Source organism: Podarcis erhardii (assembly GCF_964252035.2).
Source record: "Podarcis erhardii genome assembly, chromosome: 2".
Taxonomy (NCBI): Eukaryota; Metazoa; Chordata; class Lepidosauria; order Squamata; family Lacertidae; genus Podarcis; species Podarcis erhardii.
The window spans coordinates 86,261,422-86,278,051 of NC_138498.1; the positions used below are offsets into that span (position 1 = coordinate 86,261,422).

At 42.5% G+C, this 16,630-nt stretch overlaps 1 protein-coding gene across 10 annotated transcripts in view; it reads left to right on the forward strand.

The window, feature by feature from the left end:
• Positions 1-16,630, forward strand: part of MGLL (monoglyceride lipase) — a 163,097-nt gene that overhangs the window by 94,519 nt on the left and 51,948 nt on the right. For 5 of the 10 annotated variants that reach the window (XM_081851033.1, XM_081851031.1, XM_081851032.1 and 2 more), the window contains exon 3: positions 6,426-6,532. The exons of the other annotated variants lie outside the window; for them this stretch is intronic. In XM_081851033.1, the coding sequence (XP_081707159.1) occupies positions 6,426-6,532 (107 nt within the window). The remainder of the gene's footprint in view (positions 1-6,425; positions 6,533-16,630) is intronic. 10 annotated transcript variants of the gene reach the window in all.

Below are 16,630 nucleotides of genomic sequence, written 5' to 3' on the forward strand. Positions count from 1 at the left end.
TTAACTGTAAGTCAGCTGTGGACCAACATAGCATCTAGCATAAGCAAGAATAACTGCCAAATCCGTTGCACCCTTTAAAACAACATGAAACCATGACTCAGCCCTTAAAGCACATGTTCTTCTAACAGTTGACTTAGCAGAATTGTTGTATGTTGTATTTCAGGGTTCATTTTTTAATGTTACTTTTCACATGTCAGTATATGCACAATACAGGGTGAGTCTTTTAAAAGAGGCCCTGTGAAACATGTGTACTCTGTATCTATGGGGCCTCTTTTAAAGGGCTCGCCCTGTATATGTATGTCTGTGAAATATGAAAGGAACATGCTTTTAAGACCCCAGGCTTATGCTTTTCTCTGACACTAAAACAGCAGAGTATTTCCTCATGTCATACCCCCTTTCTCAGCAGAGTCACAGAATGTAGCTGGGCAGTCAGTGCTGAAATACAGGTTTTTCATACACTGACGTGCTTATTCTCTATCCAGTTTAAAAATGCACAACTGCCTTTCTCTTTGGAAAGAAATCAATACTTGAAATTTGATTCATGTCACATAGGACTTCAAGATTGTGATTCAGCTGTATGTGATACCACTGTGGGAAACATTCAGTATTTATGGCCACATACATTGCTAGTTTATGTAGTGCTAAAACTGTTTTATGGCCCCAGATACCACTAGTTCAAATTTCCTAAGCTGTTCATACTGCTTTAAGTTAGCTCTGGAAAACTCAAGACTTGGAGAAATACGAATGTAGAGGTAGGGGGGAAAAATGATCTTGGGTAGTCCCATACTCAAGAGATATTTTGAACTTTGCACTCTGCTATGGAGCAATTGAACCTCTTAATTCAATAAGATTTAGCTTAAGCTGTAGCTGGGTACAGGATGGCTGCCTGAATATGTCATGTCTTAACTGGAAGCATTCCACTTTTTCCAGCCGGAAGTACCGTATTTTTTGCTCTATAAGACTCACTTTTTCCCTCCTAAAAAGTAAGGGGAAATGCAGGCTGTGCAGCTATCCCAGAAGCCAGAACAGCAAGAGGGATTGCTGCTTTCGCTGCGCAGCGATCCCTCTTGCTTTTTCTGGCTTCTGAGATTCAGAATATTTTTTTTCCCTTGTTTTCCTCCTCCAAAAACTAGGTGCGTCTTATGGTCTGGTGTGTCTTATAGAGCAAAAAATATGGTAATTTTGAAGCCTGCCCCACATCCCTTTACCAATTTTTCAGAATCTCAGATGTTTATGCCTCTGTCCTTCTGCACTCTCTCACTCCAGGTAGACAGATAGTGCTTTATTGACTGTATGGTGCCTTTCGCAGTGAGCAGAGTTTGAAATGCATAGTCCAGCTATTTGGAGCTGAGCAGCTCTCTGATGTGGGCAATCGGGAATGCTGAATAGCATCATATCACCCATTTTCTTTAACAAATCATTACTGGGAAATTTAGGTTTGTGGCTATTGTTTAGGATAGCTTGTAATTTGAGCCTGAGCTCCAATTCAGATGTTGACATAGTAATCTGGTTGGTACTGCAGAACTTTTCCCCTGTAGCTGGTTCCCACATAACATAAGAATGTGTAGATACTTCCCACAACAGTGTCACCCCTCCATCCTTGCTGATGTAGAAGGTGCTCACATGACTCAGTGGGACAGTGTGATCAAACTATGCATTTATTGGTTTGGGAGCCAATAGGAGGTGAGCATCTCTGTGCTCACAATCTTGCCTTAAAGATAAATGTATGAATTGGGTCCAGATTGGCTTCTGCAGAGAACCCACACTCTCGCAAGTTAAAATGTGAGTTTGCTTCAGAATCAATCCCCAGTTTTTATTAGCTGATTTCCACACACCCCCAACATCATTTTTCTGTAGGGATTTAAATTTCAAGTGTTCACTCTGCGTATGTCAGCAATGCTATTTTAGAACTGGTCTAGTTATTGTGCTGAAACCTTTCAAGTAAAAGAGGTTCTGTACTTTTCCTCACACACTCTAACATATTCATAAGCTTAATGATAAGCGCTCTGGCCTAGCACGCCCCCCTCCCACCAACAGACTAGCTCATTAACTTCCCTGTTCTGGGCATGGATTGTGCACATATATTAAGGATTGTTATAAAGGGATCAAAAGGAAAGCAATAATTATTATTATGCATGCATATCAGTCTATGCTGTGGCTGGAGGATAGTTGCTATTAGCTATGAAATTTAAATGAAACCTCCAGAAACAGAGGCAGTATATCTTTGTATACCAGTTACTGGGGGCAAACATTTAGTGAGTGGCGAGGAAAGGGACTGTTGCCTTCATGTCCCACTTTTAAGCTTCTCAGAGGAATTTGACAAGCCACTGTTGGAAACCGGAGTTTTGGCTGCAACAATGGTTGACCACTGTATTTTGTAGTATTTTCCTGTGCCAGGAAGGTACAGCATTGGTGTGGATATTCTTTGGGCAGTGAGACCAGTCCACGCTGTAAACAGCTTCTACATCTACACATTACAGCAGCTGTGTGTGGAGCTGTGTTTTCAGCAGCCTCTACGTAGTTGTTAACCAGCCCTCATTTCGAAATGAAAGGAGGCACTGAATTCCATCCTGCATTCATCACAATTAGTGCTGTTTCTGTTCTGCTACAGTTCGGCTCTCGCTAAAACCTATACTGTTCATCTCTCTGTCTGCTGTGGCCGAAACTAGCATAAGTAATTATGTAATTAATTTTATTGGTGTGGGAGGGGGAAATGAAGGGGGGAAAGGAGAACTATTTCCGTAACGTTAATGGACTAAAAAAATGATAGTAAATCCTGCTTTGTATTTGCTTGTGTTGTTTCCATACCTGACTTCAGATGAAAGTGCAAATGGTGGCAATTTCGCTTCCCATTGGAATACTTCAGCATGCATACTCTTGTCTTAGGAAGAGTAATTAAGGTGAATTAAGCATCTTTATTATTTCTTCTGGAGAATATTTGAATTATCCCTGATAAATAGGGTGGTATCCAGTAATTCCTACAGAATCCTGTGGGTGACAGTGATGAAAAAGGTGAATGCCATGCTAGGGATCATTAGGAAATGGACTGCCAGTAAACCTGCCAATATCATAACGCAGTTATGCAAATCTCTGGTGTGACTGCATTTAGAATACTGTGCATAGTTCTGATTGCCTCAGCTCGGAAAGGATATTGTAGAATAAGAAAAGGCTCAGAAAAGCGCAATCAAATTGATCAAGAGAGAGGCAGCAACTCTCCTGTGAGGAAGTATTGCAGCATTTGGGGGGTTTTTTAGTTTAGAGAAAAGGCAACTAAGAAGGGGACATGATAGAGGTGTATAAAATCATATGTGGTGTGGTAAAAGGGCATTGAGAAAAGCTTTTATCCCACTCAGAATCCTTGAATGTTGGACTATTCAGGACAAACAAAATAAATTACTTCTTCACACAGTGGATAGTTAAACTATGGAATTTGCTTCTACAAGGGGTAGTGATGGTCACCAAGGTTTTAAATTCATGGAGGATAGAGCTATCAATGACTGCAAGCCATAATGACTATGTTCTATCTCCATGGTCAAAGGCAACGTGTTGCTGAATGCCAGTTGTTGGGGATGCAGGTGCATAGAGTGCTCTTGCACTCACATCCTTTTTTCAGACTCTCCACAGGAACCTTGGCCACTGTGAGAACAGGATGTTGGACTAGGTGGGCCTTAGGCCTGATCCAGCAAGGCTGTTCTTATGTAACTCACTTAGGTTTGTGTAAGTTCACCACCTAACTAAGGATCCGTGTTCATATTTTGGATAGCCTGATAGAATTTTTAAAACCTGCTCTCTTTCAATTTAGGAACTTTTCTGCCTGGTTCCCTAGGTGAAATTGTTAATTCTCATAGGAAAATGGCAAGTTACAAGCCAGGTATAAGTGCACTTGGCAAAGCTTTAAGACAGCCAATTTTTTTATTGCTCCCTTCTCCTTGGCCTGTAGCAGTGGGTTGAGCTGCCAACCATCTCTCTTAGTGCTGTGGGGGGGGGGGGAAATACCTGTTGATTTTGCCAGATCTGTTGCAAGAAGGCCAAGAACAAGTCCAGCCAGCTCCCTACCCACCTCCAGTGATTTGGCAATCTGAAAATTGCACCACAAGGTGACTCTCCCTTCTTTCACCTCATTAGTGTTACAGAAAATCCTCAAGGTAGAGTATTATTAGTGGTGGTGATGGGGAGAGATAGAAAACTCACAATTATACCATTGTGGGGATCCTTTCTCACATTAAGCCAAGCACCACTTAATTGCATTGCTTATTGGAAATTCTGACAACTGCTGCTAATACTACAGCCATGGTGTGTTATATAAAACACCTGTGTGATGTTAGTCATGTTGCTAGGTTCAGCAGAACGCTGTCCTACTCACTTGCTCAAACTTAGGCATGTTGTTGGCATATCAGTCATAAATCCATTTACTCCATTGGATTCAATGGAATTTGTTTCCAAGCCAGCATGCTTAAAACTGCAGTCTTTAGGATTTGCTGACTCCTGGCCACGTTTGTTGTTTTAATCCAGTTTATAGAAATTGCAGGTCATTCATGCAGAGCCAGTTTTCAGGCTGTGCAGAGAGCTATTTTGGCTCTGTTACTTATATGAGGGTTTTTTAAAAAAAAAATGTACAAGAGAAGCCTTTCATGCTGCCTGTGCTGGTTTCTTCTTGGAACGTGTCAATTTCAGAGTTTCTTGCTAACAGAATTGTAGCATCTGGAGATGAAAATAACTCTGCAAAAGAAGCACTGTGGTTATGGGGTCTTGCAGTGTCCAAAAGATGGATGTTTCTTTGGCCGTTCTGTAGGCCTGAGCCATTCATGGTGAACACAGCCCAGCAGTGGCCTGAGAGGTGCTTAGCAACTGCCTGTTGTTGTTTTTTAAAGTCTCAGGCATGCCTAGCAAAAAACTCAGGAGCCACCAAATGTGGCTAGCGGTCTGCATTCAGTTTGGTGGGTAACAAACTGTGCAGGCCTGTTTTATAGTGTTTACATTTTCCCAGATGTTTTGAATGGATGGAGTGCTACTGTACTGCAGCGACCATTGAAAAGAGAAAATTCAGTTTGTGATCAGTCAGCTCTCATGAGTCATGAAGCAGTTGTGTGGCTTACTCAGAGAGATTTTAACATAAGGTTACCAGATTTTTTTCAATGAATCCAGGGACACTTTTCAACCTCAATGGATTTTATATGGGGACTGATTTGTAAATCCGGGGACTGTCCCCGGGAAATGGGGACATCTGGTAACCTTATTTTAACAACCATTACCAATACACTAATATCCCCTGTGGGGGCAAGATACCCAAGAGGGTGTGGTTTTGAATACTTTGGGATGAAACAAATCTTAGATCCACTTCGATCTGGATTCAGGCCCGAGTGTGGCACTAAAGCTGCTGTGGTTGCACCAGTGGGTTAACTCCGTTGGGAGAAAGATGGGGGAACACAACCCAGTTGATTCGCCTTGCCCTCTCAGTGGCTTTTGAAACTGTGAACCATGGTATTTTGCTTGTCCTCTTAACAATTTTTTGATAACAGTGTCCACGGTATCATCCTGGACTGGTTCTCTGGCTAACATGGGCATGGTAACAGAGTGATTCTGTTCCTACCTGTGGGGTTGGTTTCAGAAAGAAGCAGCATGGTTCTGTCTTACCTACTATCTACCACTTCATGCTTTTTAATGAAGCAATTTTGGCAGACCATCAGAGGGTTTGGAGTGAGGTGTCATCAGCATACTGAGCTCAGTGTACATTCAGCTCTGTTTCTCTGTCATTGGAGGCAAGTGAGGCTGGGCAAGTGCTGAACCAGTGTTCAGTAGTCGGCTGGATGAGGGCCAATAAACCTGAGGGGCTGCACTTAACAGGCTATGGGCAGGATTCAGCTAATGAATCCTGTCAGCGGAAGCCCACGCAAATACTTCTTATAGGATGTCTCACTCTTTCCCCAGGTGATCCTCAAACACCCAGAAATTGACTCAGAGTGGGTCAGGAGAACCCCTGGAACAGCATGTTGGGGGAGCTGAGGGGAATCGTTCCATCCAGCAAACAGAAATGTAATAACAGAACGACCAGCTTAGTTCCATTCCATCCTATTTCTCCAATTATCACATGCCATGTTATCAGTTGCATTTATATTATGTATAATTTTAATTTGTAAACTGTCTTGAGATGGATTGTAATAGGTAGTATTAATATTTTTATAACTGAAGAAATAAATCAGGAGGCAGGAGGGGAGCCCCTGATTATGATCTCAGTAAATGGATGGGCTGGTATAGAAGAAGGCAGTCTGGTAAATATCTGGGTCCCAGGGCTTTAAATGCTTCAAAACAGCATTTGTAAATAACAATACTGAAGCTTTTAAATCTTGCTCTTTTAAACACAGCTTGTTTGCTTTTATATTCCCTGGTTTCTAAATTGACACATTCTACTTTGATGCTCCATTTAGGGGCCTGGTGTTCGTTGCTCACGGTGCTGGAGAACACTGCTGTCGCTATGATGTCTTGGCCCAGATGTTGACGGGAATCAACTTTTTTGTATTTGCCCATGACCATGGTGAGTGCCATTGAAAGAACAGTGCGTGGTTGAGATAGCAAAAGGGATGAAGTCAAATGCTCTTCAGTGTTTAGAAACAGACCGTGAATTAATTCTAAGCAACGGTAAGACAGCTGATGTGGCTCCACCCATCTGCATTATTTTGTCTGAGTGCCAAATGAATGTGTAATGCAGTTGCTTACATCCAAAATTTTGAGATAATCAAATATGAGGATTGATTCGAATGCTGTTTACATTGTAACCTTTACTTGAGATTGTGTGGGGGGGAGGGATGGTGAAATACAGAGAACGTGTTCTAATAACATTGGTGCTCTAGGAATGTGGTCCCAGAGTATGAAGGCACATGAGGTGACTGAAACTAGGGAGGTCTGGGTCTGGTCAGTGCCTGACCAGGTAACCAACTGGGAACCACATGAACAGTGCCTTGGGTTCCATGACAGAAGAAAGATGAGTTATAAACACAATAACAAAGTTTTGGTGTATGACACACTTGGGTTCTTTAGCTTAGATATGAAGGTTTCAGTTTTTGTTGCATTTGCCCTTCATTCTGCTATACCATAATTATTCTGCTATACCATAATTCTAACTATTCTGGGAATTATGGGGACATCTGTGGAAGGAAAATGTTTATGTTTTTGTCATAAGGACATGCGAAAAGCCATGCTGAATCATACCAAAGTTCCACCTAATCCAGCATCCTGTTTTTCATAGCCAGCAATCAGAGTCATCTTCTGGGAATCTCACAAGCAGGGCATCTCCTTGGTTATTGCTCTCCAGTAACTACAGTTCAGAGGCATGTTGCTTCTGGGCTTGGAGATTCCATAGCATTGTCATGGCTAATAACCATTGACAGAACTATCCTTGCTTGGATCTATCCTCCATGAAATAGACCTATCCTTGTCCTAAAAATGCATTGTAGCCCTCAGTTGCATAAAAGCCTTTCTGGGTAGCTTAGCTGGGGTGGGAAGGGAACGCTGAAGAAACAGAAGGATCTGTCTCCAGAGAAGAAGTGGGCCTTTTTCAGGCCTACTTTGTTTTTACTAGAACCCCAAGATCTACCTATAAGAGTCAGGGTAAAGCACAGGGTGTCTGTCTTCACACATTTTGAGCCTAAAATTTTCTTTTCAGTACAGAAATGAGCTCCTAATCCTGTCACACACAAGTCCACATCTGGTTGGCTTTCTTCATTTCAGCAGTGCAGTTTAGGCGGTGGTGGAGAACAACTTCATTTTTTCCATTGTTAAACAGTTTAGAGTCAGAGACCTTTGCCAATCTATACTCAGATCTGCCAGAAGATCCTGCTTTCCTGTCTGTCCCCACTTGCTATGAAGCCATCTTGTCTTCAAGAAAACAAAACAAAACTTTATATAACTTTTAGATGTTTCTCTCCTTCCTCCCACCCCGTCCCAAATGACAATATTATTAAGGATTTTCTTCTACACACCCTAATTTTGCTTCCTTCCAAAGGCAGAACAAAGTTCTTCCATTTGACTTGTTAATTAGAACAGGCAATTGAGGACAAGTGGGTTGGAGCCAACATCTGTAGTGTGCTCTCCCATTTTAAATTCACACAAGAAGAGTGACCCTACTTCACTTTGCTCCATTCTCTCCACCCTCCCAATGCTTGATTTTTTCCTGACAGATCCCACTGTTTTCTGGGAAAATTCTCATCTGTTTCTGCAGGTTTAAGGAAGGCACATGGATTGCCATGTCCCCATGTTTGTCTTCCCAAGAAACCCCAATTATTTCATTAGGCAGCCTTATGCTGAAGCCATGCAGCTTGAGCAATTAAGTTCATAATTCCCCCTAATGACCATCTGGGAGTGTGCACTTGAGCTGCATCCAGGGTTGAATATATCTCTTCCCCACCCAACCCATGTTAATGACACTTAATGGTGGCTATTATGCTTTGAAAGGTACACACATTCTGTTTCCTGATCCATCAGGAACCTACAGGGAGAAATGCCTTGCGAAGCATTTGTTTGGGCTCTGCTACTCTTTTGTCTCTCACTAGAAGAAGAGCAAGGCGTGAGGGCTGCATTGTAGGGTTTTGCTGCTGCATATATTGCCCATTCATCTCTTCAGTCACGAGGACTTGAAACTTGCTTGGTTTTGTTTTTATTCTCTGGTATTTGCAAGACTCTGACGATATTCAGTCAATCATACAAAGAGATTTTTTGAAGCCCCAGAGCTCTTCATGGAGACCAGAAATGGACAGTGACTGAGGGCCAAAGTCAAAAAAGCACAGAGATTAATGTAGCCCAGCCACAACCCCCAAGAAAACTGCGAACCAGCTAGGAAATGAAATGTTTTTAAAAGGAACTTCTCAGCTGTTGCACAACTGAATATATAATATTTTAAAGCCACAAAAAAATAAAAACAAGTACCTTCTTGTGGAACCAAATGGAGGGGAGGGGCAATGGCACACACCTGGCCTCCTGTGTCTTTTCAGCAAGGAGGGGTGGTGGAGAGGTTGGCATTGTGCGAATACACTGGCAGCTATTCTGGTGAGCCCCCTGGTGTGTCCACAGTGCTGACCTCCCCATTTACTTGCCCCTCTTCCTTCTGGTATGCTGCAGTGACGCTGCTGCTGGAAGGCAAAGTGTGTACCTCCTGCCCCGCTGGCTGCCCGCCTTGATACATGAAGCATTGAGAAATAGGTATGCTAATGTATGACAAACACCAATGTATAGCAAATACTAGTTAATCTATAACAAATACCAAACATGTTTTGACCAAGCATATAAGCATTTCTCTCTTTGTCCATTGTTAATACAAGGTATGTTCATCAAGGTATGTACATGTTTGTGTTATAAAGCTTAATAAAGCGGTATTTAGTTGCACGGTATTTGAGAAGTTCTTTTTTATACAGTTCGTTTCCCAACTTGAGGGCCAAACTCCACATTATGCTAAAAGTATTTTTTAAAACTAACATGGTTAGAAAAGACTCAGCCATGGGGGTGAATTGGGACCATGGCATAGCTGGGATAGAGCTCGGCTCTTCTCCTTGCAGTTTTCCTGTCAAAAGTCACTCCCCCCCCCCCAAAGGTGTAACACCTGTGGGAACAAATAGGAGCTTTGGGGTGTGATTTCCAGCCCAGGAAAAACAGCAACATGAAAACCCTCTGCATCATGTTGTTGTAAAGAAAGTAATGTGGCCAGTTTTATGATATACCGTATTGGCCTGAATATAAGCCACACGTTCCCCCCAAATTCCGACTATGAAAAGTTAAAGTGCGGCTTATATTCACAACCTTACGGTACGCAGCCAGGAGCGCAGGGCAGACAGCGCCAGGAGCGCGGTGAAGCAGTGCCTGCCCCATGCGTAATTCCCCATCCCCTCCCCCAAGGTTGGGAAGGGAGAGAGCAAGGAAGGGGAAAGGCCGCCGGCAACGCAATGCTGCTCTCCCCCCCCCAAAAAAAAGTATGCAGCCAGGAGCAGTGAGGAAGGGAGTGGCTTATATTCGGGTATTTTTTTCTTTTCCCCCATCAATTTTAAAGCTGCGGCTTATATTTGGGTGCGGCTTATATTTGGGTCATTACGGTCCGAAGGACTGTAAATCAGCTTTTATGTTATTGTACTGGAAGTTCTGTATTGTTGTTTGTGTGTGTCCTTCCTTTTCATTGGCTGTATTTTTTAGATTCATTTCAAAATAGAATTACACAAAATGTATTTTTTGGCCCTGGCCTTGTTCAGTCTATTAATGGAGACAACTCCTGTAAATAATAATAATAATAATATCATCTTGAATTGGATCTCAGTGAAACTGATGCTGAGGTATCTGGCCTAGTTTGTCAGGAGCTGGTAACAGCCACCTGTCAAAACTCCTTGTTTCACTATGCAGTAACTCATTGTATGCCCATGCTAACATCATACATTGTTCAGCTGTTCACATCATGCCCAATAGGTTATCAGAAGGTGAAGAAAGTTCGTACTAATGAGAGATCCAAAATCTATTCTTGGAATATAGTCCTTGGTAGGCCTTTTGTGATGTTAGATAAAAGGGCACTATGGATGGACTACCAACTTTTTCGCGCCTGCACCATTATTGTAGCTGGAAAGAAGAGCTGCTGGGTTGCTTGTCAGGCCAAGCGCGCCTTTAGGAGAAGGGCTGTAAGTTAGTGGCAGAACATATACTTTGTACTCAAAACACCCCATGTTCAATCCCAGCATCTCTAGAAATGACTGGGAGGAGATGCAACAACTGGAGGATGTGGGACCAGTTGTTCTGTGTCTTTGTGAAGGTGTTGAAATATGTCTGCATACCCGTATTCTGGGCTGGGACCATAACAGTTGTAAGTGTCTTACCATGTTGACTGGGCCTGTTGGGTGTATCACTACATGATTGGCTGCATCCATGTAGGTTACAAATGTTTTGGCTCCTGTGGAGTTCTGCTGTGTGAAACCAATTTCATGCCTTCTAAATGGGAACTGTAGACATGCTTGCACGCAGGCCATTTGTTTGAGTGCCAGGTCTTCAGAAGCCTTCATCCTTTGAGTTTGGGGCTGCAGTTAGGACTTGTGAGGCCTCTACATTTTATGCTTTTGGTTCTTCATCTTCTTCAGTTTGAGACACATGCATCCCCAGGTTGTATAGTATATGTTTAAACCCCAAAGAGATGAGTCCTTCAGAGGAAATACTTCAGAGGAAATGGCACATCTGGAAACTGGGGAGGGTGGAAAATAGAAGTAAAGAGGCTTCTGTGGCACTGCGTGATGAGGGCTGTGCTCCCTCCGTATCCCTTGAATGTCTTTTATGCTAGAGAATAATGAATAGCTTTTTTAGCCACAGATGCTTTAAAAACACACACTCAAAAATCCCTTTGAGTTTCCAAAATAATCCATTAACAGTTTGCACCTGGTAAAGCTATTCCATTCAGTTAGTTTATGTGAGTCAGAACACATTATCAAGGCGTTAGAGTCTTGGAGATGTTTTTGGATGTGTCACCAAAGCCTTCTGTGTAGTAACATTCCCCCCCCCCCCGCCCCCCGCGCAATTGAAAAGTCATGCAGAGGAAAGTGGATCAAGATTGCTTCATTTTGTCACGTATGTGCTTCACAGTATTTTTAGATTTATTTTAAAACACACGGATACAACTAGGAGGCACCACTGTTTTCTTCACTTATGCAGTATTTTATAATGTGCTTTCCCAATATCTGGGTTTCTTTCGAGGTTCACTGCAGTCGGCAAAGTTAATGTTGCTTGGATGACATAGTTCCTCACTTCCATATGTTCAAATATTTGGATTTATTTGAAGTTGAGCCTTAAGTCTGAATTTCTTCATTGTTTTTTTTCTACATTCTTGCAGTCCTTACATCGCTGATCTAGTCTCTTAATGTTCTTTCACAGTTTGGGGGCTGGTTTTATACAAAGGTGTGTAAGTGGTGCATTTCATGAGAGGCAACAAGAGGAAGGGGGGAGTAGGGGCCATTTTGAGGGAGAGGTCGGAGGTACAAGGGTTAAGCTGTTCATCTCAAGGCCTCCTGAGACTGCTTTTGGTCTGATTATTAATCACTCTGAAAGATACGGGTGATTTGGGAGGAACCTCAAATGCTTTGATTGAGGCTGTTTTCTGCTGTATACTCATGGGGGTGGTAGAGGGTTGATGAAGGACCCCGGGTGAGAGATAGGGAAATGCTGGTGTCCTCGGGTGAGAGGTTGGGAGGAGAAAGGAAAGATATCAGGAGAGAGCTGGGGGGAGCTACTCTCTTCTGTGGGAGGTAAGGGCTAAAAATTCCTTTTAAGAGAGGACTCCATATTCTGCTTATTTTATTTGTATTTTTTTAGCCACTATTTTATTGAATTATGAAAAACTTTAACATAAATCTCATAACGCAACAACAAGAAGATGTATATGCCGAGGGAACGATACACATTAACTATGTGTCCTTTCTTGTTTGTCCACTGTGGGCAGTGCTTATCAATTTTGACTGGATAATTGATTTCAGTAACCTTGTAGCCTGCTTCACAACTTTGAGAACTTCCAAATTGGCAACAAGCGTTTTAAAAACAAATAATGTGGTTTTCTCTCAGCTATCGGCAGCTGCTCCTTGATGACAGCCACACAGAATTTAGCGTTGTGAAAGGCCCAGCATCTGTTTGGCTCTTAATAAAGCAAGTAATCAATAATGAAACATAACCAGATGCTTCTTAGCTCCTTCCCATGAAGGGGCCTGGCCATGGAGTGTTAAAATGCCAGAAGTTTCCATCAAGCGGGAAGATGCTGTTGTATGTCTCCATCCCTAACAGCTCCCTTTAGAGCAGGAACTCCTTAGACCAAGAGACCAAATGTGGCCTTTCAGGCCTCTTTTTCCTGGCCTTTGGGATTCTCCTTATGTTTCACCTCTTCCCCAGACCACAACCCTCACTGGCTCTTCTTTGCTCCCTCCTTGATAATTTTTGCCTAATGACTCCTCGCTGCCTGGAGAAAGAAGAGAAAGGGCTTTGTGAGAGTCTGTGTAGAAACTAGCCTACTGTACAAAGTGCAAATTTTACGTTTGTTGTTCTGCCCACTCTTCCCTCTGGCCTCATCTGCCACTGCCATGTGGCCCCTCAAAGGTTGCCCAAGGGAATGGAGTCCTTGGGCTGAAAAAGATTCCTTATCCTTGGTTTAGAAGTTGATCCTGAGGTGCTTCATCTATTCAAGGCTGAGCAAAAAATAGTTGGGGCAGGCTGGGCTTTGCAGCATTGCATATTCCTTTACAATACTGAGGACCAAAAGATAAATGTTGTTTTCCATTCACTTGGAAGGTCAGATCAAAGGAAAAAGCAAAGGCTGTTTCTTTCCTATTATTCAGAAGTCTTTTAAGATGTTTGCGACTGAAGTGCACATTTCTTTCCTCCAGAGAGTCCCCATTCTAACCATGGCGTTTTGCATTCCCCAGGAAAGAGCCCTGTCATTAACAAAGGCTTTACTGTTCCGTTCTGTTTCATGAAAAGCAGGAGCAGTAGGAATTGTACATTTTAAAATATTTGGGATTCTTCTGCAGGGGCAGGGTTTTGATCTCGAAGCCTTTCAAGGTCCATTGTTGCAGAAAGCAGAGAAACCTTTTAGTGGTGTGTGCTGGTGTGCACCATTTGAAAGGATGATTTACAAGAAGAAGTTGAAATGGAGTACGTTTGTTCTTGTTGGGGGTGATGGGAAGGAAAGAAGTATGGCTAGATATGCAGTTACTGAAGAGTTTTTGGAGAGATTTGTTTCTGGTATGGTGAGGTTGGTTTGCGGCAAATAAAAGGAAAGGAAGGCGGGGGAAAGAAGATAATTGTGTCCAAAAATATTATAGGAAAGACATTGTCTAGTACAGGCATCCCCAACCTGCGGCCCTCCAGATGTTTTGGCCTACAACTCCCATCATCCCTAGCTAACAGGACCAGTAGTCAGGGATAATGGGAATTGTAGTCCACAACATCTGGAGGGCCAAAGGTCGGGGATGCCTGGTCTAGTAGTTTCCCAGTAGAATTGGTTCCCTGCTGTCCAGAACTCATTCATCCAAGAAGGCATTCATTAAAGCACACTGGGGGTTTTTTTAATCCAGGAGTAATTCATCCAAAATAAACATTTTCCTCTGGTTCTCTTTGTACATGCTAACTGTGAGGTGCTCTACCTGCCTCAAGTTCCTTTCGAATTGTAATGGTGGGCGAGGAATGAGCACATTGGGCAACTGTGCCATTGAATGAAGGCATTAAAATCAAATAAACAGAGAGTACAACAGAATGAACATTGTGGTCAATAGCTTTGTGCCCCAATTGGCTCCTTGCGTCTTTATGGACAAACCCTTTCAGCTAAATCCCCCATGCAAACAGAAGTGTAGTAAGGCATGAATCTTTCTAGAGGTCTAGTTAGCATAGCTGTGTTGCTTGTACATAATAAAATATATAGAATACATTGAGATGATGTCTGTTCCTTCCATTGTTCCAGTTACAGATAGGTAGCCGTGTTGGTCTGCCATAGTCAAAACAAAACAAATACCAGGTATCTGAAGAAGTGTGCATGCACACGAAAGCTCATACCAAGAACTGACTTAGTTGGTCTTTAAGGTGCTACTGGAAGGAATTTGTTTTGTTCCTTCCATTGTTGACCACAGAAATCCATGTGCACATTCAGTCATTGCAGCCCTACTACTTATGTGAACTTCTTAAGTTCACATAACTTCTTAACAGACTGAAGACCTGTCTAGTGCACCATTCTGTTCCCACAGTGGCCAGCTTTTGGAAAGCCCACAGGCAAGATACAAGTACAATAGTCCTCTCTTGCTGTGGTATCTCTCTTGATTCTGGAGGTAACCATCATGACTAGTAACTACTGATAGGTTCATCTTCCACGAATGTATCTAATCCTCTTTCAAAGCTGCCCAATTTGGGGTCATTCAGCACAAAGTGACTTTGTGAATGCCATAGTTGTAAGTAAGTGTTGTGTAAAGAAGTACTTCCATTTGCCTGTCCTAAATCCTAAATCCCAAATTTTCAGTTTTATTGAGCAGTAGTTTTAATTCTTGGCTTAGCTCAGGAAAATCTGAGCATCTCCAGCTTCATAGACCTTGCTTGGTTTTGTATATACTACCGGCAGCAGCTGCTGTTCTTATATCCTGCAAGCTCCGATTGAATTGCATTGCACAGAACCCATTAAGGAAACCAGACCTTTGGTCCTTTGGATTAGATCTTGCAAACGCCATCATAAAAAGGTGAAGATACAAAATTACCATTCAAATTAGATGTGCTCTGACCTTCCTCTACATCTTTTTACGATCTTTGGGGCTAGATGGGGATGCTAAGACATGACTAAAGCCTTGTTTCATGCCCTGCATCACAGCAGGATGGATTAATGAAGTATTGTAATAATGTTATCCTCAGTTCCTACAGCTATTAGGAATTCAGAACAGGGAGCTCCTAAACCTAAGCTGTAGTAATTAGAATATTTTACCAGCAAAGAAAGCTTTTAGATAGGTAATTTCACAAGCATCTTGGTTGTTTTATGGGAGCTCTGGAAGCTGTGATGACCTATTGGGAATTCTCACCCGCATCTCATCTACCTTCATGAAGAAGCAGGGGGTAGGAGGAGAAGCAATTATAAACATTCCCCTTCTTCTGAGGCAGATGACAGTGCAGGGGATCAGAAATAATTTCAACCACCAATCTACTATATCACCGGGGGGGACATAATCCCCATCCCCACCCTAATCAATCTTCTTTTAACTTCTGAAATGGGATAGGGCCATTAAACTGCCAATGATTATGTTTTTTTCCTCCCCACCCCAACCCTTTTTAAGTCTTCATTTTCACCTTCCAGCCAAAGCATTTCAAAGGACACGTCTTTATGTTGCATTGCACTGTATAATACATTTCCTGCCAAGAAGAGCTAGAGACAGAAGGTCCCTCTACAATAACCAGGAACAAAATCCCATGAAAGGCTAGCAGATGACTCTACAGATTGCGCATAACTTGGTTGTGGTTTTCCAAACAGTTTCACAAATTCAAGCACTCAAGTTATGATCACTCAGCAAAGCTCTGATACCTACTCGAGCTTGGGTGTTAAATCTAAAGAAAGAGAGCAGTATTCAGCTGCCACAGAAATTCCCACTTATTCAGCTGGACTTTCCCCCCTCTCCTCCCACCACCCCACCCCCAAATCTGCTCTAGGCAGCTGTGGGAACCCCTAGAACAGATTTAGCAGGTAAAGGGGGCGGGGTCCATTGTGGAAGCAGAAATCCTTGCGACAGGCAAAATGCCTGGTTTCATGCCCAGTTTTTGCACCCCAGTTGGAGGTACCGGTAACTCTTGTTACAGTAGTTCCACTCCTACATGCAGTGTTGCTACCAGAAAGTAGTACAGTACTTCAAGATTGTTGCTTGGCCTCTTGGCTTTGTTGGGTTCAACAAAGCTCCATTCTGCCCCCAAGCTATTTGACATCTATATGAAACTATTGAGCACTGCCATCTGGGGATTTGGAGCATGGCACCATCAGTTCTGCCCAGTGCTTTTTTTTCTTCTAAAAAATTGTTTCGGGGTACTCTCATTTTGACTCAAGAAAATCAGCATTTTTTAGTTCAAATCGGGAAAAATAAATACAGTAAATGAACAAAAGTACAAAGTTACAGAT